The 28,000-nt window shown below is 43.7% G+C and overlaps 1 protein-coding gene and 1 long non-coding RNA gene across 3 annotated transcripts; one reads left to right on the top strand and one right to left on the bottom strand.

The window, feature by feature from the left end:
* On the top strand, positions 1–10,702 carry LOC144031165 (uncharacterized). The gene is made up of 3 exons (XR_013287458.1): positions 1–28; positions 480–550; positions 10,422–10,702. It is a non-coding gene; the product is annotated as an uncharacterized LOC144031165 (long non-coding RNA).
* Positions 2,229–27,748, bottom strand: mdga2a (MAM domain containing glycosylphosphatidylinositol anchor 2a). Of its 2 annotated transcripts, XM_077537979.1 has the most exons (17): positions 27,021–27,745; positions 19,527–19,666; positions 16,619–16,793; positions 16,316–16,512; positions 15,210–15,342; positions 14,856–15,128; positions 12,781–13,110; positions 12,352–12,702; positions 12,006–12,278; positions 9,014–9,162; positions 8,692–8,869; positions 8,592–8,612; positions 6,798–6,953; positions 5,310–5,453; positions 5,116–5,240; positions 3,020–3,119; positions 2,229–2,906 (listed from the first exon to the last, which is right to left on the bottom strand). In XM_077537979.1, the coding sequence occupies exons 1-17, from the start codon at positions 27,091–27,093 to the stop codon at positions 2,818–2,820; spliced, it is 2,907 nt and encodes a 968-aa protein (XP_077394105.1). In that variant the 5' UTR covers positions 27,094–27,745; the 3' UTR covers positions 2,229–2,817. The 2 variants fall into 2 exon arrangements, with proteins under 2 accessions (XP_077394105.1, XP_077394103.1); XM_077537977.1 differs by having other exon boundaries at positions 12,352–13,110; positions 27,021–27,748.
* Between the last annotated feature and the right edge of the window lie 252 nt (positions 27,749–28,000).

Genomic DNA, 28,000 nt, shown 5'->3' with positions numbered 1-28,000 from the left:
GAGAGAAGCCAAGGAGCAACAGCTGCAGGTTAGGCTAAAGAACTTTGATGTTTCCAATTAACTGTTTGGTTTTAGGCGGCACGGTGCTCGAGTGGTTAGCACGTCCGCCTCCCAGTTCTGAGGACTCCGGTTCGAGTCCAGACTCGGGCCTTCCTGGGTGGAGTTTGCATGTTCTCCCCGTGCCCGCGTGGTTCTTCCCCGGGTACTCCGGTCTTCTCCCACATTCCAAAGACATGCCTGGCAGGTTAATTGGGTGCTCGGAATTGTCCCTTGGTGTGCTTGTGAGTATGGATGGTTGTTTGTCTAGGTGTGCCCTGCGATTGGCTGGCAACCAGTCCAGGGTGTCCACTGCCCAGAGCCAACTGAGATAGGCGCCAGCACCCCCCGCGACCCTTGTGAGGAATAAGCGGTCAAGAAAATGGATGGATGGATGTTTGGTTTTATGGTATCTAAACTGTTTTTTTTTTATATGCCTTTAGAACCAGCCAGCTAATTGTATGCATTGGAGAGCTGTTTAGAAGATCCACTTTCCATAACATCCACTGAAGTGGTGAGTAATATTATACAAGGTATATCACGTGGGGTCTAACTCATACAGTCTCTCTATTACCGCTCTCCCTTATTGGCAGAACAAATTCTGTAAAGATGAATATTGTACCTAAGTTTTGGTATTTGTTTCAGGCACTGCCTGTTTTTATACCACAATCTTTTTTTCAAGAGCCTGAATCAAATTATTTCCTCTTTTATATGGGACAATAAACCAGTTCGCATACGAAAGGAATTTATGGAAAGACCTAAAGATGTAGGGGGGCTTTCTCTTCCAAATTTGTGCACATATTATTGGGCTGCAAACTTTAATGCCATATCCCTATGGTTAAACATATAAGAAGTAGCAGAAAAGTGTGTAAATTCATTGCTTACTGAGGGCAGCTCCCATTCTGTTGTTGTTGTTGCTGTTGTGTTTTTTTTAAAAAATTTTTTTAAGTTTTACATAAAATAAAAATAAAACAAGCCAGCCTTCACTCAAAATTACACATTACAAAATTTGAAAACACGACAGTCACTGTATCGGCCGCATGGTGATCGTCGTGGAGATGACATCTGATGTCACCGTCGCTTGTTACCCTGTGATGCGTCACGTCGCCACTTTGTCAAAGGTGAACAACAATAAAATGGCCTACAGCACGTCGCAAAGTGGTCACCACCGATGCCAGTTTGAGTGGCTGGGGTGCAGTTGGGCAACACAGAACTGCTCAGGGTCAGTGGTCTGCTGCGGACAGGTCGCTTCACATCAATGTGCTGGAACTGCGAGCGGTGCATCTGGCCCTCATTCACTTTTTGCCAGGTGTGGCTGGGAGACATGTTCTGGTGTGGTCGGACAACACCTCCATTGTGTATCACATCAATCATCAGGGAGGGATGAGGTCTGCCCAGTTACTGCGGGCCTCACAACGTCTACTCAAATGGGCCGCTCCCCGCCTTGCCAGCCTGCGCCGTTTCTCCCAGCCATTGCCAACCAGTCGACGGACTCTTTGTCCCGCCCCCGTTCGCCTCAGGGAGACTGGTGTCTCTACCCGGAGGTGGTCAGCGTCATTTGGAGGCGCTTCGGCAAAGCGGCGGTCGACCTGTTTGCCTCCGAGGAGTCCACTCACTGCCCCCTCTGGTTTTCTCTGAGGGAGAGGAGCAGCCCGCTGGGCCAGGATGCGCTAGCACACCGTTGGCCGAGAGGTCTTCTGTATGCTTTTTCCCTCCTCTCCCTCTCGTTCATCTGACCCTCCACAGGGTCCTTCAGGAGGGTCACACACAATGTTGCTGGTTTTGGCCAGCCCAGACTTGGTTCCTCTTCTCAGCCGTCTATGCTCATCCGACCCGTGGCCCCTGCCCGCTCGGCTGGATCTTCTGTCCCTGCAGTGGGGTCGGATTTGGCATCCCGTTCCCCGTCGGCTCAAGTTGTGTGTCTGGCCGCTGAGAGGCGAGACTCTGCTGACTGAGTGCGACAATGGACGACTATCTCATCACGTTCAAATGCAAAATGTGCTACGTAATAATGCGATATTGAACAGTTTTTTTTTTCTAATGTGTCAGCTATTTGCCCTCTGTAAACAAATTCTTCTCAAAATGTTGTCATAGTAGTAAAAGTTGAGGAAAGTGCTGCTGCTTCCACCTAGTGGTGATAAATGGTAAAACTTCCTTCTTCACAAGACAACCAAAGTGATGACATCATCGCCTCAACTTGACAAAAAATCATTTTTATTGTCTCCAGTCCAACATTTTGCTCGTCAAACATGCTGAAGGAAGGAAAAGTGTCGACAAAGGTCCTCGCCGACATCACTCCACAACTTCCTGCCTGGACAGGAAGTTGACTTTTTTTTTTTTTTTTTCCCCCTTGCCTTCAGCAGGTGGGGAAGAAAATTCCAGCGTTCGTCTTTTGTGCTTGATTGAAAAATAAATTCCACACTGTGGACTTTATCGCAAAAAACCTTCAGCCATGCCCACTTTGGAAACATCCAACCAATCAGGACGTTTCGTGTTTTGGGAATCGTCCCTTTTTCCCACCAGTTGCCGCGAAGACGGCGCACTCCCCGCTGGGTTTCCTCAAGGCACTTGAGTGTCATGGCGGACGCACCCCGAAGCAACAAAAAACGCGGACCGCCGTCACCAATCGGGGAAAGGGGGCGGGGTTAAGTCAGTTTGACCTTGGAGGAGGGGTCAGCGGGGGTTGCGGTTGCAAAACAACTAGGGGGGAATGCTAAGCTAACAGGCCGTCAGCATCGACGTGGAAAGCGGGGGTGGAGCTAAAACACCGTGGTGGTGATGTCACCTCTGCCGGCCAATCAGAGTCAAGCTTAGGGTGAGGCGTAGCAGCCACCAGGGGGGCGGGCGGGGCGGGGCCAGTGAGATCAGGTCTGAAAGAGAGATGATGTCATTCTTCAAGAATACGCGCGAAACCATTTTGAAAATAACTAACAAATGACAGAAACAGGAAGTGAGGGAAACAGGAAGTGATGCTGTGACTCACTGTTGGACGGCGGGTCTTTGCATTGGCCCTCCTCGATAGTGACGTCGTCGACGGCGATGTCGCCCTCGATTCCGGCGCCGCGAACACCCTCCAGCACCACCTGAGCAACGCGCAACACCACAGCGCTTAGCTTAGCCGTTAGCATGGTGTGGCTGCACTGTCAACCCCGGACTCGCGACACGGCATAGGATAGTGTGCGTGCTCGCGCGGTCGCGCACAATGAGTGACAACATGCAACTGAAGACAGTAGCAGTGCCGTACATCTCGGTATTTCCCATGGCTATCGAGTCCTCTTGGTGCACTTGTATGTCCCCGAGTTGGTACTGCGCGCGACCCAAAAGAATTGGTACTGCACGCGACCCAAAAGAAAAACTCCCGTGACGATCCAATGCATGGATTCAAACGACACAGGTATGTCCCACAGCCAACACACCAGCTAAGCTAAAAGCACACTGCAAGTATCTCATTTCTCAGTTTGTGGCTCCCTGTCAATGTCTACAACTAGCACGAGCAGCAGATAGGAGAACTGAGACGTGCCCGCAAGACAGCCCAAAAAAAATAAATAAATAAAAACATGAACAGTAGTGATTTAAAAAAAAAAAAAAAAAAAAAAAAAAGACGTCATACATAAACCAAAAATGACTGTGATGGCAAAAGAAAAACAAAATTTGTTGATAAAAAGGGAAGGGCACTTTTGGAAATATTATATATTATATATTAAGTAGTTAATGTGTTTGGTAGATTTATTGTTCCATAAGGTGGCTTCATATTTCTTTTGGCTGGACGGTAGGTTTATTTTATGACCTTAAATTTATGTTTCTGAAATACTTCACACTGTGTACATATTCTGTTTAATTGTGTTTGTGTCTTTTTAAAGGTTAAATATTTATATTTCAAATTGAATTATCAGCCTTTTGTTTCCCTGATCCTTATTTTTAATAAAAAAAAAAATAAAATAAAAAAAAACAATTATAACTGTCAATAACGACTAATAAATATTTAAACTGATACATTTTTCATATCGCCCAGTCCTTTGGTTGCGGTCTATTTAGATAATTGATTCAATATATAAATTAATGTATACAAGCAACAAATGTCAGTATAAGTTTTGAATATTGAAATGAATCGTATCGAATTGAAAATTGTATCGTTCCCAAACTTAATCGAACCGTTCTGTTCTGAAAGATAATCGTTTCTCAATCGAATCACAACCTGTGTATCGAGATACATATTGAATCGGCCTCATGTCAGAGATTCCCACCCCTAGTAAAATATATATATATATGTATATATATATATATATATATATATATATATATATATATATAGTTTTTAGAGGGGGTAGGGTAATATTCCGAGAAAAAAAACTCACAAATTTGTGACTTTATAAAGTGTCAATTTTGCCCAAAAAATTGCACAAATTTGGGACTTTGCAATTTATGAGTTCTTTCTCACAAATTGCACAATTTGCACAAATTTGCAATTTCTTGCAAGTTTCTAGGTTTTTTTTCTCGCAAATTTGCCACTTCATAAAATCGTAAATTTGCAAAAAAAATTGCAAAATTGAGCAAATTTTTATAAACTCGCAAATTTTTTAGTTTTTTTTTCTTGCAAATTTCCCACTTTGTAAAGTGGCAAATGTGTAAATTTTTTTCTTAGAATATTAATCTAAAAAAAATATCTCTTAATGTGCGACTCAATTTTTTATTTTTATTTTTAAATTTTTTGGGGGAGGGGGGTTAATATTCCAAGAAAAAACTTTTTATACAGTTTATAAAGTGTAAATTTAGAAAATTTCTTGCAAGTTTCTGATTTTTTTTTTCTTGCAAATTTGCGACTTTATAAACTTACATATGTACGATTGTATTCCACTTTATGAAGTTGCAAATTTGCCAAAAAAAATAGCAAAATTGCGCAATTTGTGCAAATTTGCAATTTCTTTTTTTTTGTGCAAATCTGCTACTTATATATATATATATATATATATATATATATATATATATATATATATATATATATATATATATATATATATATATAAAATCCTCACAAATTTGCCACTTTGCAAATTTGCAAAAAAATATAAATGCAAATACCTGGAAGTCGGCACTGGGGTGAATGTTTATTGCAGCGCGGCGCCACCGGTCGCCTTGGTTACCGCTCAGACTCCACACCGAGGCCTCCGACGCGCCCTTTTGCCGCAGGAAGACGCTCAGCGATCCTATGACCCAAAACAGGAAGTGGACGTGAACTCTGGCTAACCAACGCTCACGCTAACACGCCAACTCACCTATGTGCTTGCCGTACATGTGGTAGTAGAAGGCCAGGCAGTAGGTGGCGCCACTTTTGGAGCCCGTGTTGAAGGTGGGTGACAGGAGGCGGGCCTTGTCGCCCTCCGTCCTGGGCCGCGACGTCTCGATGTAAACGTAGTAACCTGCGGGGACGCCACAATATGTACGTTAATAAACTCAAAATGGTCGTCCAATTTATTCATCGTGACACAGGAAGTGAATGAAATCCCAAAAGGGTCGGCAAATCCGGCGGGAATCTTCCTCCCGTGTTTTTTTTTTTGTGTGTGTCATGTGACGCATCCGGCGCGTGCGCCTATTTATACAAGTGGATTTAAAAAAGTAGGCGGGGTTAACGCCAACGAGATTTACAGAAAAAGTGGGGAATTATTTGAGTGTGTGCGTGCGCATGCATGCCAGATTAAAGGACTTGTATTGTTATGATGATGCACTTAATCTGCCTTAAAATTCCCATTTCTTTTTTTCCTGTGCTGAACACACGCACACACAAATTTGGCAAAAATTCAGCCCCTGGAGCCAGTTTCACATAGCAGCATGAAATTTGGTAGACATGTCATTCATGAATAGACCCACAAAAAAGTCTCAAGAGGCCATGCCCTGAAAGACACAGGAAGTAAGCCATTTTGGTTCTAAAGAAGCCATTTTGAAACGTTTCCAAGATTCATTTTTTTTTTTTTCTTTTTTTTTTTTTAAATACAGCCAACAAAGCCAGTCACGTGAAAGTTGGTGGATCTGTCAATGAGTTGACACGCAGGAAAAAAATTAATTAATTAGTGGTGTCAAAATGAGTGCGTTTTGAGTTAATTTAAAGTTCCTTTAACGCCACTAATTTTTTTAACGCGCGATTAATGACCGCCCCTTACTTGGAAAGCCTGTCTGGGGGAATTCCAGTCACAATGCAGAAGACACGTCCACGTCAAAATTTAGCAGTAATACATTTTATAATAATGCATATATTTGTGGAGATTGGGATCAAGTTGTATTTTACTATTTTAAAAATGTGCAGAATTTCACAAGTTACTTCATGTTAAAGATTCAAAAAATGCACTGAGCTGTCACCAATGTCTTACAAATGCAATTATGCCATCTAGTGGCAAAAAAATACCAACACAAATCAATATCAAACTTGTTTTTTCAGTACAGTACATCTTTTTAATTTTAACTCAATTTTATGAATTATGAAATTACTGCATCAACAACTAAAAGATGCAGCCATATTTTTACCCCCCCCCCCCCCACACACACACACACACACACTTTTATGTTAACAAGAATATGAAAACTTAGAAAAAAAATAATTTTATTGTACATTTAGGGCAGATATTAAATTTGTGATTAATTGTGAGTTAACTACGGATTTCATGCGATTTATTACAATTCAAATTTTGAATCGCGTGACACCCCTAAAATGAATAAATTCAAATTGTGTCCACCTGGTATCATGTTTGAAGTGTGTGCGTGTGCGCGACCTTGCTTGGAGCCCCGTCGGTCGGCGCTGGGTCCGGTGTTGGGCGTGTACTTGGTGTCGCGGGAGGCGGCGCTGTGGCGCGTCCAGTCAAAATCGTCACTTTTGTCCTGAGAGAAGAGGCACAAGGCCTCGTCTTCGAACGCACACTGGAACTCCCCTGCGCACGCACGCACACACAATGCATCATGTGATAATGTCCACACACGTTGACACTGACGGAAATGGCCGCAATTGATTTATTTTGATAATTTTATCTTTCTATTTCCTTCATCAGCTTTCAGCATTCCCACGCAATTTGTTCAGCAATTGCACTTAGTCTAGTTTCAAAGTGTGCTTCAACCTTTCATACCAAATATCGCCGCAAAAAATACTTTCTCTCCAAATGCCAACATAATGATCAAGATCAACATACAATAGATAGCAGCAGCAAGTCCGAACTTTCTTGGATGTACTCAAATACTTCTTAAAAGTTACCTAAATAATCATAAATATATTAAAAGAATAGGTAGTCTTAAATCTGCCATAAAAGTAACCAAACTACTTTTAAATCTCCAGAAATACTTCTGACAAGTTACCGAAATATTCTCTAAAAGTTACCTAAATATACTCAAATTTATTGAAATACTCACTAGAAGTAACTTAAATATTCTCAAATCTAAAATTTACTCCTTAGAAGTTGCCTAGTACATACTGCTAAATCTACGGCAATAATCCCTCAACGTGATCTAAATACCCCTAAACATGCTAAGATACTCCATAAAAGTTACCTAAATACTCTTAACTCTACTCAAATACAGCCTAAAAGTAATCAAACTTTAAATCTAAAAAAAATAATTGTTACAGGTTATTTAAATACTCCGGGATGTACTGGGGAAAAAAAATCTCTCTAAATTATGTAAACACACGATTAAAATATTCCGAAAAGTGACTTCAATACTTATACATCTAAAATTGACTTTTTAGAAGTTGCCTATATACTTTAAAATCTAGTGAAATAATCCCAAAAAGTCATTTAAATACTGTACTAAAATACTCCATACAAGTTAACTAAATACTCTTAAATTTGCAAAATACAGGACAAATGTTACCTAAATTCCCTTAAATCTACTGAAATACTCCCTAAAAGTTACTTATATACTCCAAAATTTACAATGTATTCAACAAAAGTTACCTAAATACTTTTCCGTCTACAAATTAGACGACGTTACATAATAACTCCAAAAAATGATCAAAATACTCGATGAATACTTGATAACTAAGTCTTCTAAAAAAGGCTTACTGAACAATCTTAAATTGTGAAAATAATCAAATAAAAAACATAATAATAATAATAACAATACATACATATATAAAATCACAATATAATCCATCCATCCATTTTCTTGACCGCTTATTCCTCACAAGGGTCGCGGGTAAAATAATAATATAATAAATAATAAAATATACAATTATAATAGAACAGAGTTCTAAAAAGGCTAATTATGAAAATAGGCAAATAAAAAACTGAATTATATTATAAATTACAACACACATATATATATATACACATATATATATATATATATATATAACTGTACTTTAATACTTCAAAATGTATTGAACATAAAAAAAATAGATTAGAACTGAATAAATGTTTAAAAAAAAAAAAAGTAAATTATTCATTGCATATGTTCTGTACTCGAAAGCTAAATACAACGGAACTGTACTTTATTATTATTATTATGACTAGGGATGTTTGATACCACTTTTTTTCAGATACCGTTATCCGTATCGGGTTACAAAAAGGCGTACTCACTGAGGTGCGGATTCACCGGCGCTGCGGGAGGAACACAACACAACCCTGGTTAGATACGCCTTCTTTTGACCCCGCACGCACGCAAACAGGAAGTACCGACCGCTGTAGGCGATGAGGCGCTCGGTGGCGTCGCCGTCGCCGTAGCGCGTGATGGGCGTCAGGCGCACCAGGTACGACTCGGGCTTGATCAGTTCCGTCAGGTTGTGGGTCAACAGCTGACCCTTGTGGATGTTGCCCTCCATGGGGATCTCCTGCTCCCACCAGCGACCCTGCCCCACCTCACGCACACACACGTTCACCCATGTTAGCGCCCCCTGCTGCCCAGCCCAAACTACTACTTGCATTTGGAGCAAGGATTTTTATTTATTTATTTATTTTTTTGGGGGCGAGTAGGTTTGCTGGGCGCGAGTGGGCGGGGTCACCTGGCAAATGCCCAGCCGGTAGGCCAGGATGCGGTCCACGCCTGCGGGCTCCATCTGTGTCCACTGCAGCGTGAAGCCGTACGTGCGCGGCCGGTTCTGCCACAGCGCGCCGGGCGTGTCGTAGTAGAACTCGGGCGGGTACGCCTTCCCTGGCGGAGGTACAAACGGCGACGGATCGATTATTCGTCCACGTGGATTTAGCACGTGATGCCAAACCGAAGAGTCTGCACGCGTAAGGTCCAAAGAAGAAGAAAACGGAGAGTAGTGATTGGTTGACTCGGCTGTCGCCATGGTGACAGTGACAGTGTATTTAAAAAAAAAAAAAAAAAACTTCCTGTCACAGTTTTATTCGGACTGCCAGCTCTCGTCTGATTGTCTGCAGCAAAAATGGTGTTACAATCGCGACCTTCATCCAGCATCTTACAAATATGACCATCCTCTCCTATATGGAGGACCAAAACTGCCAAAATTCAAAACTAAATAAATGACTCAATAAATGACCAAAAGTGAAAATAAAAATTTGAAAATTAAATAAAAAATTAAATAAAAAAACTAAACATATATATATATATATATATATATATATATATATATATATATATATATATATATATATATATATATATATATATATATATATATATATATATATATATATATGGAAATAAAGACAACAAAAAATTTATATTTACATAAATTTGTATTTAATTTTTTGAATTATATATAATTTTTTTTCCGTTTTTCTTTTCACTTTTAGTCATTTATTAAAGTATTTAGTCATTTATTTATCGTGAATTTTGGCAGTTTTGGTCCATACTGCCAGGACAAAATGTTAGTAAAATGAGGGGGGGCGGTCCTAAACGTGTGTTGGGTTGGACTCGGCCGTTTCAAATGACTAAATAAATAAATAAATGACTAAATAAATAAATAAATGATCAAAAGTGAAAATAAAAACGGACATAAAAAAATAAATATAATTTAAAAATTAAACCCCAAAAAATAGGTATACAGAAATAAATACATTTGTATTTAATTTTTGAATTATCTTTTTTTTTTATATCTGTTTTTATTTTTACTTTTAGTCATTTCTTTCTTTATTTAGTCATTCATTTAAATTATTTAACCATTTATTTATTTTGAATTTTGGCAGTTTTGGTCTTCCATAAATCCTCCAGCATCATTGTCATTTTCCTTTATTTTGACCTTCATCATGACTGCAATCCAGTCCCATAACCACCAGTTTTATCATAACTATTATCCTGTACAAATTTTCAGTTATTTTCATGATGTAGGAAGGTGGTCACAAAACACGAGGTCATTAGAGTACTATAATGACCTTAATCGTGTTTTGTGATCATCCAGTACTTTGACCTTCATCCTGCATCATGACTATAATCTCCATCATCAGACCACATGATGACCTTTCATCACGCATCCTGACCATCATCCTGTATCAAACACTCTAATGACCTTCATCTGGACATCATGACCATCATCCTGCATCGTTCCCGGCCGGCATCGACTCAAGTTCTGCCTCATGACCATCCTGACCTTCCTTCATCCTGCACGAGTGCTGAGATGGCTTTTTCGTCTTCAAAGAAGCCGTGCTGCAGTGCGCGGCGTTAAGAAGCTTAACTCAGGAAGTCTCTCAGCATGCTGACAGGCAAACTCAAAAAGAGATTTCACAGGGTAGGGGGACGGGGGGGCATGCGGTGGAGGGGGGTTCTCGGCGGGTTGCCTGAGATGTGATGCATGGAGACGTCTTTACTTCTGACGGGTGGGAAAATGACGAGTCAAATCCTCTCACACACACAACCAGCCACAACTTCACACTTCAAGTGGGAGGAGCTTAAAGAGTTGTGTATGTATGCGTGTGTGTCATTTAAGCCCCTCCGGATAAATGTCGGCTCTTCTGCTACGGCTCTGTTGGGGATATTTTCAGAGAGGATGATTTTCATCATCAGCTAATGACCTGCGAATGATGACGTCACTCGAAACTGGGCGTCTCATTGGTCAAAAGTTGAGTTTACGCTCCATGTGCATGCTCAAGATTTGTCAAGTCACAAATAAGATGGCTCTGTTTTTTGTGCTCAGTTTGAATTGGATGTTGATTTTTCAATTAATAAAACAAAAAAACAAAAAAAGATTCAGTAACGGGAAGTATGTTGAGTCACAAGCAGGAAGTGTCAAGAATCTCAAACAGGAAGTGTTGAGTCACAATCAGGGTTGGAGTCAAACAGGAAGTGCTGATTCAAAAACAGGAAGTTAACAGAGTCAAACAGAAAGTGCCAAATCATAACCAGGAAGTGTGTGGAGTCAAACGGGAAGTACTGATTCAGTAACAGGAAGTACGTTGAGTCAAAAAGGAAGTATCGAATCATTACCAGGAAGTGTGTGGAGTCAAACAGGAAGTACTGATTCAGTAACAGGAAGTAAGTTGAGTCAAACAGGAACTGTCAAATCATAACCAAGGAGTGTGTGTAGTCAAACAGGAAGCACTGATTCACAACCAGGAAGTGTCGACTCATAACCAGGAAGTGTTTGGAGTCAAACAGGAAGTACTGATTTACAAACAGAAAGTGTCAAATCATAATCTGGAAGTGTGTGGAGTCAAACAGGAAGTACTGATGCAGTAACGGGAAGTAAGTTGAGTCACAAGCAGGGTTGGAGTCAAACAGGAAGTCTCGAATCAGAATAAGGAAGTGTGTAGAGTCAAACTGGAAGTACTGGTTCACATGCAGGGTTGGAGTCAAATAGGAAGTGTCGAGTCACAAGCAGGAAATGTCGAATCATAAACAGGATGTGTGTGGGGTCAAACAGGAAGTACTGATTCAGTAACAGGATCTAAGTTGAGTCACAAGCAGGGTTGGAGTCAAACAGGAAGTGTTGAATCATAACCAGGAAGTGTGTGGGAAGGATTTGTGAGTTGGCACAAACAGGAAATTAAATCCAAGATGAAAGTACCCCGTGATGCATGTGTGGTGTGACTAACCAGTGACCAGGAAGGTGCATCTCCCTGCTCCGGCCTCGTTGCTGATGTCGCAGGTGTACTCGCCGTACCCTTCGCGGTTGAGCGCTCGGACCTGGTAGTGCGTGTCGTCGCGCTGCTCGTCAAACTGGCCCACAGTCAGCAGACGGGAGCCCAGCTTCCACTCGTAGCGCAGCAGGCGGGCCGGGTGGGCGCGCAGCAGCCGGCACGTCAGGGAGAAGGCCCGGCCCAGAGCCTGGCGGACCTCCGAGAACACCGGCTCCACCACCGGCGGGACTGCACCGGCACACGTGGCACCCGGTTACAATTGGTCAGGCAGCCATCAAGCATACGTGCGCGCGTTACCCACACTGAACCAGCAGCTGAATGAGCGCCTGTCGCGGTTTGACGTTGAAGCCATTGTACTGGCTGGTCTGGCAACGGTAGGTTCCGCCCATCTCCCGCGTCACGTTGGTGAGCCTCAAGACGCCGTCGGGGCTTTCCGTCTGGCCGGCGTCCTCGGGCGGCGGAGGCGCCCCCGCCGGCACCCCGACGGCTGTCTCAGCCGCCACCACCGCCACCGCCGCCGGACTCTCCTCCACGCGAGCCCACAGGATGACAGGTTTGGGTTTGCCTGACACCAAACACTGCAACTCCACCGCGTCGCCCTCCTGTGCGATGATTTGAGAGCGCCCCCTGGGCACCGTCAGCTCTGGCGGAACTGCAACCGCGTGCCAAGCAAGGGTCCAGTTCAGGAAGCAGAACCAACAACGGAATGGCCCCTCCCCTCCCTCCTCACCTGTGGTGGACGAGATGTTGACATCGATACTGATCTCTGGACTTCCTCCGTCCCTGAGCAACGCCACGCAGGTGTAGGTGCCAAAATCGGTGAACTTGAGGTCGATGATGTCCAGGTTGGTGACGCCTGGCGACATCTCCGCGTCGGTGTGTGTGATGACCATTCGCTCGGAGCTGCGCAGCGGGCGGCCATTCTTCAGCCAGCTGAATTGCAGCTCCTCGGGGGGCGTGGCCTCCACCTGGCAGCTGATCTTCACCTCGCGCCCAATCTGGATGTGGTCGTCGTTGTGGTACGGGTCCGGCGTGATCCAGAAGCGAGCCTTGCGCAGGCCTGACCGACAAGCGCAAACGACAAACAGGGAATGGGTGGAGTCGTACGCGGGAATTTTGAGTCATAAACAGGAAGTGTCTGTAGTCACATACAGGAAATGGGATGGCACAAACAGGAAGTGGGTGGAGTCATGAACAGGAAGTTCCCAGTTAAAACAGGAAGTGTCTGTAGTCAAATACAGGAAATGGGCTGGCATGAGCAGAAAGTGGGTGGAGTCATAAACAGGAAGTTCCCAGTCAAAACAGGAAGTTTCTGTAGTCACATAAAGGAAATGGGATGGTACAAACAGGAGGTGGGTGAAGTCATAAACAGGAAGTTCCCATTCAAAACAGGAAGTGTCTGTAGTCACATACAGGAAATGGGATGGGACAAACAGGAAGTAGGTGGAATTATAAACAGGAACTTCGAAGTCAAAAGAGGAAGTGTTTATATTTTATTTTTTTTAAACATTGCAATTTCTATAAACATGGCAATAGTAAAGATTTTCTTTGCATGCATCAAAATAACATAGGCAGGAAGTGTCTGTAGTCACAGACAGGAAATGGATGGCACAAACAGGAAGTGGGTGGTGTTACAAACAAGAAGTGGGTGGAGTCATAAACGGAAATTTTGAGTCATAAACAGAAAGCTCCCAGTCAAAACAGGAAGTGTCTGTAGTCACATACATGAAATGGGATGGCACAAACAGGAGGTGGGTGGAGTTACAAACAGGAAGCTCCCAGTCAAAACAGGAAGAGTGTAGTTTTTTTTTTTTTTTTTAAGTTATTGCAATTTACATAACCATGGCAACAGTAAAGTTTTTCTTTGCATGTATCAAAACAACATAGGTGTCTGCAGTCACACATAGGAAATGGGATGGCACAAACAGGAAGTGCTTAATCAAACAGAAAGCATTTGTAGTCACAAGCAGGTTAGTGTGTCAGCATCTCACATATGAATGGACTGTCAATGTTGCTGACACGAAGCCACTGGCGGCCATCTTACGTTGCCACTCATTGAGGCTTCGTAACTAACGTGAATACACTGATTTCTCCGTTGCGTTTTCACATTATTTTCTACTCTTACGGTGAAAATTTCACCATGTATGACATAGTTGTACCAATAAGTATAGGAGAAGCACTGCATGTACATTTCATTGCTAAGATTACGACTTTTGTCTCTTCTAAGGTTTATCACCATGTGTCTGCATCATGTTGTTAGAACCATCAACAATCCATCAAGAAAAAAAAAATGCGACAAATTGTAAACCTAACCTCTGTTAGTCAAAATTCATGACATTGAGATAATATAATCTAAATGGTCGATGCCAACATTGAAGTTGACTTTTTGCGAGTCTCTCATCATGACTCCATAGAGGATATCCTAGCTAGCATAAAAACATGCCACTGATCACGACAGCGTTGCCAGTCAAAACAATCCAAAGTTGCCAGTCACAGTGGCAACGTAAGATGGCTGCCCACTAGCTTTAGCCACGAGGATCCCATTCATGTACATGTCCACAAACAGGAAGTGTCTGTAAGTCACAAAAGGGGAAGTGGGTGGAGTCACAATGTACTTGTTTGTGTGCATATATGTGTGAGTTTGTGTCTGTGCATGTATTTGTGTGTGTGTCCATAAATAGCCGTAAACGCCTGCAAAAAACGTTGGCGTGTGCGTCACTTGAAGGCGCGTTACATAACGTCCGCGCCGACGCGCATGCTCGTACTTGGCAAGACTTCATGGAGAAAGTATGAAGGACGACGTACCTCGGACCAGGACGTTGGCGGACTTCCTGGCGGCGTTGCCCACGTTGTTGTCAGCCAGGCAGCTGTAGGCGCCAGCGTCGTCCACGGCGACGGCGGGGATGGTGAGCGTGCCGCCCTTGCTGACGCTCCGCTTGGGGAGCGGCTCGCCGCCGGGGCGCAGCCACCGCAAGGTGGGTGGCGGGTCGCCGCCCGAGGCCACGCACACCAGCGTCACCGTCTCGCCGGGGTTGGCCACCAGCGGCTCGTCCAGCAGCAGCTTGATGGAGGGAGGGGCTGACGCCCAACACAAACACGCCTGCTGTCATGTCACCGCCCCCCCACCTGCCGTGCGTGTGTGCGTGCGTGCATGCGTACCCGTCCTGTTGTTGAGGTTGAAGTGCGCCACCTTGTCGGCAATGTCGCACACGTTCCTGACGGAGGCCACGCACGTGTAGTTGGCGTAGTCCTGAGGGCGGAGATTCTTCAACTTCAGGATCTTCGTCTCGCCCTAAAACGCAAAAATCAGTTGGAAGAGGACGTCGTTGGCCGCAACGGGACATGAGAGCTAGACAATTTGTATAGGCGTGAGCGAGAGTGCATGAGAGAGACAGAATCCATGTGTGAGTGTAATAGTAGGTGTGAGAGTTTGTGTAAATGTGTGTTATCGTGAGTTTGTATGTGTGTGAGCGTGAGATTGTGAGTGTGAGAGAGGCGGTGTGTGCCCTGTAAGAATGTGAGCGAGAGAAAGAGAGATAGATAGTGAGTGAATGTGTGTCTGCCAATGTGTGTCTATGAGTGAAAGATTGTGAGAGCGAGAATGTGTTTGGTGAGTGTAAGAGCAAATGTGAGCGTAATAGAATATGAGATTTTGTGTAAATGTGTGTTACAGAGAGTGCGTCAGTTTGTCTATGCGTGTTTGTGTATGTGCGTGAAAGCTTGAGTGTGAGATTGTGAGTTGAGAGAGGCTATGAGAGAGTGTGTGTGAGATCTGTAACAGCGTGTGCGAGAGAGAGACAGATAGTGAGTGTGTGTTTGCCATCGTGTGCCTATTCGTGAAAGATTTTGTGTGCGAGAGTGGCTTTGGTTGTGTGAGAGCACATGTGAGTGTAATAGTATGTATGAGATTGTGTGTAAATGTATGTTACAGAGGGTGCGTGAGGTTGTCTGTGCGTGTGTATGTGTCTGAGCTTTGATGTGTGTATGTGTGAGATTGTGAGTGTGAGAGAGAGTGAGGTCTGTAAATGTGTTTGTGAGAGAGGGAGATAGATAGCGAGTGAGTGTGTGTTTGCCAATGTGTGCCTATTAATAAAATAAAACGAGTGTAAGAGTGAAAAATGAGTGTGAGAGTGGGTTTGTTTTTTGTGAGAGCAATTGTGAGTGTAATATTAAGTATGAGAGTGTATGTGAGAGAGCATGTGAGTGCAAGAGTGTGTGAATTGGCGCTGACATGAGAGACGGGTCGGTGTGCGCGAGCGCCACACCTGCGTGAAGAAGGGCTCGTAGATGTCGACGCCGGCGTCCGCTCCCTGCGAGAGCACCTGGCGACCTCTCCGCCAGGTGTAGTGCACTGGCGGGTTGGACGAGGCCACGCAGCGCAGGAAGACGGTGCGCTCCACGTAGAAGAGCTCCTTGGCGTCGCCCACACTTTGGTGCACCGTGATCAGCGGCTCGTCCAGAACTGCGCAAAACAGCAGACAGCAGACATGCCTGACGGTCCTCGAAGGCATCACAAGCGATGCCTTCGGAGAACGCTTTTTTGTACGCGTGCATGCGCGTGGCCTCACAGTAGACGTCGACGCGTATGGAGCGAATTGCGGGCGTCCCCATGCCGTTGTCGGCCTTGCAGTAGTAGCGCCCCCCCTGGTGGCGGCCGATCCTTTCGATCTTCAATGTGTCGTTGTGCGCCCACGAGTCACCTTGGCGCTCCGAAGCGCCCCCTGCTGTTTTGGTCCAGCGGACCTGCTCGCAAAAACAGGAAGGAAGTGAACAAGCAGGAAGTGAGCAAACAGGAAGTGATTGCACAGGGAGTGCTGCGCTCTACGACAGCTTGAAGTTTTGTTTTTTGTTTTCTTTATTAATTCAAAACACAAAACAGAACTCCATCCATCCATCCATCTTCTTCCGCTTATCCGAGGTCGGGTCGCGGGGGCAGCAGCTTTAGGAGGGAAACCCAGACCTCCCTCTCCCCAGCCACTTCAACCAGCTCCTTCGGCGGGATCCCAAGGCGTTCCCAGGCCAGCCAGGAGACATAGTCTCTCCAGCATGTCCTGGGTCTTCCCCGGGGCCTCCGGCCGGTGGGACATGCCCGGAACACCTCCACAGGGAGGCGTCCAGGAGGCATCCGAACCAGATGCCCGAGCCACCTCAGCTGGCTCCTCTCAATGCGGAGGAGCAGCGGCTCGACTCTGAGCCCCTCCCGGATGATCGAGCTTCTCACCCTATCTCTAAGGGAAAGCCCGGGCACCCTGCGGAGGAAACTCATTTCGGCCGCTTGTATCCGGGATCTTGTTCTTTCGGTCACGACCCACAGCTCGTGACCATAGGTGAGGGTTGGAACGTAGATCGACCGATAAATCGAGAGCTTCGCCTTTTGGCTCAGCTCTCTCTTCACCACGACGGACCGATACAGAGTCCGCATCACTGCAGACGCTGCACCGATCCGCCTGTCGATCTCCCGCTCCGTCCTGCCCTCACTCGTGAACAAGACCCCAAGATACTTAAACTCCTCCACTTGGGGCAGGATCTCATCCCTGACCTGGAGGGGACACGCCACCATTTTCCGACGGAGGACCATGGTCTCGGATTTGGAGGTGCTGATCTTCATCCCAACCGCTTCACACTCAGCTGCGAACCGCTCCAGTGAGAGTTGGAGATCCCGGCTTGATGAAGCCAACAGCACCACATCATCTGCAAAGAGCAGAGATGCAATGCTGAGGCCACCAAACCGGACTCCCTCAACACCTCGGCTGGGCCTAGAAATCCTGTCCATAAAAGTTATGAACAGAATCGGTGACAAAGGGCAACCTTGGCGGCGTCCAACCCTCACCGGAAACGAATCCGACTTACTGACAGAAATGCGGACCAAACTCTGGCAACGGTTGTACAGGGACCGAACAGCCCATATCAGGGGGTTCGGTACCCCATACTCCCGAAGCCCCCCCACAGGACTCCCCGAGGGACACGGTCGAACGCTTCTCCAAATCCACAAAACACATTTGGACTGGTTGAGCGAACTCCCACGCACCCTCGAGGATCCTGCGGAGGGTGTAGAGCTGGTCCACTGTTCCACGGCCAGGACGAAAACTACACTACTCCTCCTGAATCCGAGATTCAACTTCCCGACGGACCCTCCTCTCCAGCACCCCTGAATATACCTTACCAGGGAGGCTGAGGAGTGTGATCCCTCTGTAGTTGGAACACACCCTCCGGTCCCCCTTCTTAAAAAGGGGGACCACCACCCCAGTCTGCCAATCCAGGGGCACTGTCCCCGATGTCCACGCGATGTTGTAGAGGCGTGTCAACCACGACAGCCCCACAACATCCAGAGTCTTTAGGAACTCCGGGCGGATCTCATCCACCCCCGGGGCCCTGCCACCGAGGAGCTTTCCAACCACCTCAGTGACTTCGACCCCAGAGATAGGAGAGCCCACCTCAGAGTCCCCAGACTCTGCTTCCTCAAAGGAAGACGTGTCGGTGGAATTGGGGAGGTCTTCGAAGTATTCCCCCCACCGCTTCACGACGTCCCGAGTCGAGGTCAGCAGCACCCCATCACCACTATACACAGTGTTAATGGTGCACTGCTTTCCCCTCCTGAGACGCCGGATGGCGGACCAGAATTTCTTCAAAGTCGTCCGGAAGTCGTTTTCCATGGCCTCACCGAACTCCTCCCATGCCCGAGTTTTTGCCGCAGCAACCGCCGAAGCCGCGTTCCGCTTGGCCCTCCGGTACCTGTCAGCTGCCTCCGGAGTCCCACGGGCCAAAAAGGCCCGATAGGACTCTTTCTTCAGCTTGACGGCATCCCACAGAACAGTGTTGGCACAAAACAGAACTGTGCCATAATAATTTAAAAATAAAATAAATTAATAAATAAATAAATAAATAAAATCTCAAAGCATTCAAAGCATTCAAAGCAAACGTAAACAAAGATGGCCGACTCCGATGAATTGTTTGTTGTGGTGAACGCAGTCAGTTGAAATCGCGTTGGGTTCAGTCAAGTTACTTTTTTGAATAATTAAATTCAATTAAAAAATATATAAATAAATAAATAAATAAATAAATAAAATAAATATGTCTATAATCATGTAAATGATGTTTTGCCATCTTTCTAAGAATTAAATTCAATTAAAAAATTAATTAAAAAAAATAAAAAATAAAATAAAATAAATAAATATCTCTATAATGATGTAAATGAGGTTTTGCCATTCTTTGTCCCATTTTGCGGCGTGACATCAGATTGAATTTTTTTTTTTTCTGACTTCACTTCACTTATGTGCCAGTTCAAAGGGTGTTCCTGTACTCACTTCCTGGTTTGAAGTGGGCAAAACTCTTACTTCCCAAATGCAGCACAAGAGATCCAAATCTCAAGTGATCAAGTGGTAATGCGGCATTTTGTTCCTTGTAATTGTTGTGTTCGTTAAAAAAAATGGGAGTGGCTGAATCGGAAACAGTTAACACCCCCCATTCGATACTGACCTGCGGTCGTGGGTGTCCAGTGACCAGGCAAACGAGCTCCAGAGTTTCTCCTTCTCGGATGGTGTAAACTCGCTCGCTGGGTCGTTCCTCCTCCACGTTGCAAGCTTGTCCCGAGTGCACGATGCGAACTGTAGGTGGTGCTGTGGCACACACACGCGCGACATACAAAATTTTCACCTTAAAACCAGAATTGAAGACTTTCCAATTTTTTTTTTTTTTTTTTTTGCTTGTCTCTGTGGCAACGCAACACTTATTTCATTATTAAATAATCAAAATGACATCAAGGTCACAATAGTGGGAGGGGCACTAACCCCCTCCTATCCCCCCAAATCACGTCGCCATGACATTAGCGTGTCGTAGCATTTGGCGTCGCCGGGTGCAAAAAGTCCACTCAAAATGTGGTGTCAAACTGAATCCCTCGAGGGCCGCAGTCCTACAGGTTTTCAAGGCCTCCCATTTTCAACACAGCTGATTCAGATTTAAGCTCATCAGCAAGCTCTGCAGGAGCTTGATAATTATCCTGATCCTTGAATCAGGTGCGTTGGAGTAGAGAAGCCTAGAAAACATGCAGTGCTCTGGCCCTCGAGGACCGGATCTCGACACATGTGACTCAAGGTAGTGTTGTGTCGGTCACGACCGATTCGTTCTTTAGAACGAATCTTTTCAGTGAACAGGTCACTTCTTGAAGTGGTTCGTTCTCTTCTCAGTTCATTTGAGAGCAGCCACGCTCATGCCGTCAGTCTTCGCGAACGACCAATCAGAAGCTAGCGTCAGACGTGGGCGGGATTTTACTACACATGCAGCCTCACTATTGGTGTTCACGAACGAGTCACTTCCCGTTCGCGAAGACGTGATCGGATCAGTGAGTGAACGAGTCAGTGGGTGAACGTGTTGCCATGTCCGGTTCAGGAACGATTCAGTGAATGACTGTATTGCCATTTCCGGTTCAGTAAGTGAACGAGTCAGTCGGCGAGGGTGTTGCCATTTCCGGTTCAGGAACGAACGATTCAGTGAATGAGTGTTGCGGCTGTTGCCATTTCCGGTTCGCGAACGAGTCAGTGTGTGAACGTGCTACCTCCATTTCCCGTTTGCGTACGATTCATTGAGTGAACGTACTGTCATACAAGTTCAGTGAGTGAGTGATTGTAGTCTTGCCACGAGTGATTCATGATTTGCCAAGGAAGGAACTACTCACAGAAACGCCACTACTGTACTTCCGTGTTAGCGGGGACAAGCTTTCATTATCATGTGTTTCTCCAAGCTAACGGCTAATGTGGTGTCCGTCCACGTACTGGGTTGGGGGCAAACGCATAAAAACAAAATAGAGCGAGTGACAGTCTCTCTCTAACCAGCACATGACGGTGTGCCCCGCTCTGTAGCAGCGGGGAGATGACGTTGTTGGGGATATCTTTAATGGATTTATTATCCTCTCCGTGTACTGTGGGTGTCGTCTACTGTAATTATTATTATTATTATTATTATTATTATTATTATTATTATTATTATTATTATTATTATTATTATTACAGTTGAATATAAAAAGTAACTTCATAAAAAAAAATTAAAGAAGCACATTCCTTTTTTTTTTTCTTTTCTAGTGATTCAGTTCACCTAAAAGAACTGCAATGGCCATCACTAACTCAAGGCATTGAAACAGGAAGTGATGTCACAGGACAGGATATGACTGGATAGCCGATAGCCTATACGCGCCAGTGCAAGCTGTTGAAGTCACATGGCGGCCATCTTGTGACTCCCACCTAGCGAGCAGACTACTGTATCAACTACCGGTATACGGTATATGTACAGGTGACACATATACAGCTCGAGGCAGTGGAGGGGTGGGAAAAAAAAAAAGAAGAAACGTTTCTTGGGAGGAGCAATATGGCGGCCATGTGACTTCAAAAGTCTTGGCCTATCCAGGCATATATATATATATATATATATATATATATATATATATATATATATATATATATTAGGGGTGTGAATTGCCTAGTACCTGACGATTCGATTCGTATCACGATTCACAGGTCACGATTCGATTCGATACCGATTAATCCCGATACGAATTTCTAAGTCGATTGTTGCGATTTTTTTTCATTCAAATTTAGAAAATACTAATCAGTAAGCTTGTAGAGTGTAAGATTTATATGAAAATGTATTATTTATTTATCTGAAATTTCAGTCTTATAGAGGTTGTAATCTGTTTCATGTTTAAACAGCATTAAAATAAAATATTAAGGCTTAATGTTCCATTCATATAACATTCTTCCATGCTTAAGGTGTGAATCCTAAAAAAAAAAAAAAAAAAAAAAAAAAAAAAAAAAAAAAAAAAAAAAAAATCGATTTTGCCTATTATTGAATCGATTCGAGAATCGCGCGATGGAGTATCGCGATATATCGCCGAATCGATTTTTTTTAACACCCCTAATATATATATAGATCATCGATACACATGTAATGTGAGGGTTCGTTGGTGGTTAATGGACCACTCTTTAGAAAATGAGGACGCGAGATGGAGACCTATTTCTTCTGTAACAACGCTGTTTACTAGTCACACGTAGCGACAGCCACTGCACTTCCTGAACACTCGTCAGCTGACCAACTGTAACTGTAATCAGGAGCTAGCAAACGTAAGTAAATGAAAATAGCAGATTCACCACGTCAATTTAGCTACTTGTATAAAAAATAGGGCTGTCAAAGTTAAAGCGTTAATAGATTAATTAATCACAGAAAATTATCGCATTGATCACGTATTAACGCAGATTTATCGCACTATTTTTTTCTAGCACACTTGAGCCTTGAACGTAACCGCGGATGGTTACATTGAAGGCTGCGCAGGTCAGTGATTAGGTCAATGCACGGCATTTCCTACGCCTGTTGTTCCAAAATTTGCGGGGTGACTCCAGTCGGTGGTAAATTTCACTTTAAAAAACACCCCGATGGGACTTTAGATTAATAAAAAGTAATTTGAGTTTAATTAATTAATAATTGCTGAATTGCACCCAATTGATATGATGCTGTTATGTTTTGAGCAGTACACGCATGCATGCAATTGTGTACACGCATTTAATCAATGTTTGCAAATGACATTCAGATAATAAAATGCGTTAATGTCAAAATTTTACGGTATTATGTATTTATTTTATATTAGGCAAATATGCAAGTAATTTTGGATGATTAATCGTGATTAATCAAAATTAAAAAGTGTGATTAATCAGATTAAAAATTGTAATCGTTTGACAGCACTAATAAAAAAAATACCAAAATATATAAATGTGTAAATAATAATTATAGAAACGTAAATGTATAAGTAAATATATATTTTAACAAATTAACTTAAATCTTACTTCTGTCTGAATCTTACAAACACGCGCGTGCACACATATCAAGACATACAACATGTGGCGTCGGTTGATTAATGAAGCTTTACTGGTGGTCTTAAGTTTACTTTTAATTCTCCTTCCCTTTGTCTCACACAAACCAAACGTCTTACACCGTAAGAGCTGGAAAAATGAAAACAAACACGATACCGTCAATCAAACATGTTTACATTTCCTCGATACAGAGCAAGTCAGGATAATTAAACTCAAAAGGTGAACAAAAACATCAATCTACTTGCCACTTTCAACCGGGCTAAAAAGTATCTTGAATGTGGGATTCGCCGTGCGTCAAACTTGTTTTTAACCTTCTTCAAACATTCTCGCGCTCTCTCAATCAATTTGCCGTCTCCGACGTCATTCTACCATTCCTGCATACATCCAAAATAAACTTCTGCCCAAACAGGAAGTAAGTAAATAAGAGTTCCAACACACACAGAAAATTAAAAAATAAACACAAGGCGTGTAAATATTTTGATATTTTTTTTGTAAACTTAACCGGTATTTTGTTTGATTTGTGTTTTTGTGTTCAATCTTTGATTCGTCATTATTCATCAGAATGGCTATTTTTGTACATTCTGTAATGATCAATCAAAATGTGGCACACACAAACACACATATGCGCACACACAACAACAAATCAAACAAACACACACTCTCACACATAGTCGCCAACTCTCTCACATGAACACACAATCAACATGCACACAAACAAATATGAGCACAAATTGGAACACGCACGGCGACCTCAGGCCGACCCCCGTGGTTGTGAGGTTACGGCGATGTGTCACGTGATCTGAACTGTGATGTAGTCTCATGCAAAGGAAAGCGAGGAAGACGAGTGAGCGAGAGGACAAGGTGCGAGTGAAAGAAAAGCAGGTAGGGGAGGGGCTGAGCTAGCGAGCGAGGATGTCCTACTTTGCCGCTTCTATTTTTAGATTTGGATTTCTGTCTTTTTTTCTTTTTTTTTGTCTCCTCTGACTGCTGATGTCATCAAATGCGCACACGCACACACACCTGGCATTTCATGTGTGCGTGTGTGTGTGTGTGTGCGCGTTGACCATGCCGAATATGAGCAGCAGTGTTGTTGTTGTTGTTTGCGTGTGCTGACGTGATGTCATCGCTTTGAGTGTTCAGGTTGTCGCACGTTCGCTTTCATCTGTTGGCGATATTATGTAAGATGCCCCGCACCCCTCCCTCCTCACTCTTACTCACTTCCTCTCATTTTTTTCTTGTGGGCCGAGAAGGCCGCAGTCAGTCAGTGGGCCGGACAAAAATAACCGCTACTGCCTGATTGGCTGGCAGCCGCACACGCTCATGCTTAAGTAATGAAGCCACCAGAGGACGCAATGATGAATGGAAGAGCGGCGCGCACGCACGCACGGGAGGGCGGGCCATTCGATACGGCCAATCAGAGAGCGGGCTAAGCCAGCAGTGACCAGCCGTCAATCACGCAGACGCCAATCAGTGGGAGCCAATCAGAGAGGACGTCACCGGTCATGTGACGCCCAGCAAGATGTGTGTGCGTGCGTGTTGCACCCACGAAGACTTTTTGAAGCCTAATGACATTTTGCGTGTCCCGATGAAGTTTGCGGTGACCCCGCCCCCCCCCCAGCGGGGCCATTCTAAAAATAGCTTCCCGCTCAGATGCTTCTTTAACTTTTTTTTTTTTTTTTTTTTGTCTTGACGTTTGAAAGAAAAATGAAGAATGTGAGCTCCAACTCATCTCCTTTCTTTGGTTTGCATTTTTTTTCAATCACTCTTGTACAACAATTCATCGATTAATCGACAGCTGCTTGATGATCAGCTTAGTTATTTAACAAACGATTTGCATCATCATTGATTCATGGTTGTGTGAGCTTGTTGAACTTCAGATTGCCAGAATTTCAGCCACTCATTATTCTGCAATTTTGTGAGTCTAATGTAAAAATAACTAAATAAATAATTAAATCGATGTTTGAATGAATTTTTAAAAATTTTATTATGTTGTATGGTGACCTTGAGTGCCTTGAAAGGTGCCTATAAATTTCATTGTTATTGTTGTTATTATTATTATTATTTTTATTATTATTATTATTATTGTGAATAATCAACTGAGAAATCAATGTTTAATTTTTTTTGTGTTTGTACAGTGACCTTGAATGCCTTGAAAGGTGCCTAGAAATTAAATGAATTATTATTATTATTATTATTATTGTTATTATTATTATGAATTATGGATCATCAACAGATAAATCGGTTTGAAGGATTTTTTTTTACATTTTATTATGTTGTACGTTGACCTTGAGTGCCTTGAAAGGTGCCTATAAATTAAATGAATTATTATTATTATTATTATTATTATTATTATTATTTTGAATTATGGATAATCAACGGATAAATCGGTTTAAATGTTTTTTTTTATTATTATGTTGTACGGTGACTTTGAGTGCCTTGAAAGGTGCCAATAAATTAAATGAATTATGATGATGATTATTATTATTATTATTATTTTGAATTATGGATAAATCAACAGATGAATCGATGTTTACATGATTTTTTTTTTAATTTTATTATGTTGTACGGGGACCTTAAATGCGTTGAAAGGTGCCTATAAATTAAATGTATTATTATTATTATCATTATTATTATTATTATTATTATTATGAATTATGGAAAATCAACAGATTAAGCGATGTTTAAATGATTTTTTTTTTAAATTATTATTATGTTGTACCTTGAGTGCCTTGAAAGGTGCCTATAAATTAATGAATTATTATTATTGTTATGAATTTTGAATAATCAACAGAAAAATGGATGTTGAAATGAACTGTTAGCTGGCTGCAGTCTTTATTCAGAAGTGACGTCCAATTTGGCAACATTTCTTCATTTTCATAACATCTGTCAGCCATCATGCTGCAGTTGGCATGACCTCCCTGCCAGTTGGTGGTGCTGGCGCCACATGAAGCCACTTGAAGCCCGACTAACGATGCTGAGGGACGCCCACCTGCAGGGTGGAAGGTAAGGGGCGGGCGGTCAACCCATCGGGTTCTTCAAACCTTCGGGTATCCATAAGTAAAGATGGCGGCCAAACATGTCAGCCGTATGTAAAGCACAGCGCCACCTATATGTAATCACATTAACATATTTTTTTGCATGTTATTGAAATTAATAATGTTTTTTTAAGGATGAAGAATCATTAGTTTACCACTAGCTAGCGCTAAATAATACATGCTGTAACTTTAAAAATAAAATTGAAAAAACATTCTGCTTTTATTTCCTCAAATATTTAAAAAAAAAAAAGAAAAAAAAAAAAAGGTCATTATGGCCGTAAGCAATATTTTTGTTCACGGTTTTTATAGGGTCAAAATTGGCCCATGCTTAATAGTGTTAAAGTGTAAAAAATAAAATAAAAATTTGAAAAAAAAATCTATTTTTTTAGCGCTAATATTGTCCGATTAAATGATTTTGATTGCCCTTGATTTTATTTAGCACACTGTACGCTGAGCACCAAAAAAATCATTATAGTTAAAAACTGAATTTTGTACATTGTGGATGAATATATTTCAATTGGGGAAAGAATGATTTGAGATACGAGTGATTTTTTTTCAAGGAACAAATTCAGCTCACATTTCAAAACCCTTTCGGAACTTCTCAGCAAGTTTTTCAAACGTTTTGTGCTGCTAGCTTAGCTGCTAGCCAGCATTTTGATGACTTGTAACCTAACTAACTAACTAACTAACTAACCTAACTGTGATGATGATGATGATGATGATGATGATGATGATGATGACGACGACTTGTTGCCGCCATCTCGCAGCTCGTCATCAGCCAAACATCAACATTGGCGCAGATGTTGCCGCCTAAATCCCCCACGCACGCACGCGCCGCGCACCCGTGACGTAAGATGTGGGTCACATGACCTCACACCGGAAGCACTCAGCTGCCCAACTGCTGTTCTGTGTCACTCCACTTCCGGTGTGTGCTGTTCCAGGTGACCTTGACAGGTGTTTCCCGCCTACGAGGTTTGGGGTCATGTGACCCGAGGCTCCCCTCACTGACGTCGCAAAGGGGGGGGGCGGCTACCTGTTCCGTCTGTCAATCATCGCAAGGTCACGTGTGTGTGCGCGCTTACCGTACACGCCCTGCGCGTGCACGCCGTGCACGACGCCGCTCAAGAGCCACGCGAGCGCCACCAGCGGGCCCATCTTCACATCCTCCCCCTCCCCGGGACGACGAGCTCCTCTGTCCGGCCTCCTTCAGCCGCTCGGCTCCCTCTTCCTCCACCTCCTTCTCCTCCTCCTCCTCCTCCGCCGCCTTCTCCTCACCTCGTCGTCCTCGTCAGAGCAGCAGAGTCGTGCCCGGTGTCGGTGTCTCATGCAAACATCCGAAGCGAACGCGTCCTCCCCGCCAGCGGCCCCCCCGTGGCCGTGCACGTGCACGTGCACGCCGGCCGGCCGGTCAGGTGGTCCTGTTCATCCCGCAGGAGGCCGGCGGGGGTGGTATAGAGGGTAGCGGGGAGACGCGTGAGGAGAGGCGGCTTCACGCGGCTCTCCTTGGTGCTGACATTGTGGCAAATTAAAAAAGAAAAAGAAAAAAAAACGAAGAAGAAAAAAGGAAGAAGAAGAAAAAGAAGCTCTGGCGTCCCCGCTGACCCTCCGAGCGAGTCCTTGCGTCGCTTCCTGGCGCCGAATTCCGTCAGTACATCATCCTCCGGTCCGGATGGACAGCGGCTCCGTCGGGATCCGTCAAGCCGCCGACGGGCGAGCACAGTCGGCCTGCTGAAGAAGATGGACCAGCTCGCTCGATGCTGGTGGATTTCTTTTTTTTTTTTTTTTACCGGTGAGACGTCAGCGAGAGTACAAAGTGGGCCGCAGTGGGCTGCCGACGTACTTCCTGGGTGGGTTTTCAAAATAAGATCGCGGCGTCAACGTACCGCTGATAAATCACAGTTAAGTGGGGGTGAAATTCGTTCTCCGCATTTGAGTATGCATATGGTGCAAAAGTAACTTGTAAAAAACAATTTTGTACCTGTAGAAAAAAAGTATAAATTTGTATCTGTAAAAGTCGTGATTTGTACCTGTAAAAAAAAAAAGTGTGTGTGTATATATATAT

This window comes from Festucalex cinctus, chromosome 12 (assembly GCF_051991245.1).
Source record: "Festucalex cinctus isolate MCC-2025b chromosome 12, RoL_Fcin_1.0, whole genome shotgun sequence".
NCBI classification, from domain to species: domain Eukaryota; kingdom Metazoa; phylum Chordata; class Actinopteri; order Syngnathiformes; family Syngnathidae; genus Festucalex; species Festucalex cinctus.
Note: the sequence above shows the minus strand (reverse complement) of the source record. Positions and strands in the feature narration are given on the sequence as shown.

What these genes read in the sequence shown, in the direction of transcription:
- mdga2a (XM_077537977.1), bottom strand. Translation starts at nt 27,093, where the DNA reads ATGGGCCCGCTGGTGGCGCTCGCGTGGCTCTTGAGCGGCGTCGTGCAC. An exon ending in ACCCCAGTGCCGACTTCCAG is followed by an intron (nt 3,120 to 5,115) that starts GTATTTGCATTT and finishes CGCGTTGCTCAG; the next exon opens with GTGGTGCTGGAGGGTGTTCG. An exon ending in CAAAGACCCGCCGTCCAACA is followed by an intron (nt 2,907 to 3,019) that starts GTGAGTCACAGC and finishes TCTCTCTTTCAG; the next exon opens with ACCTGATCTCACTGGCCCCG.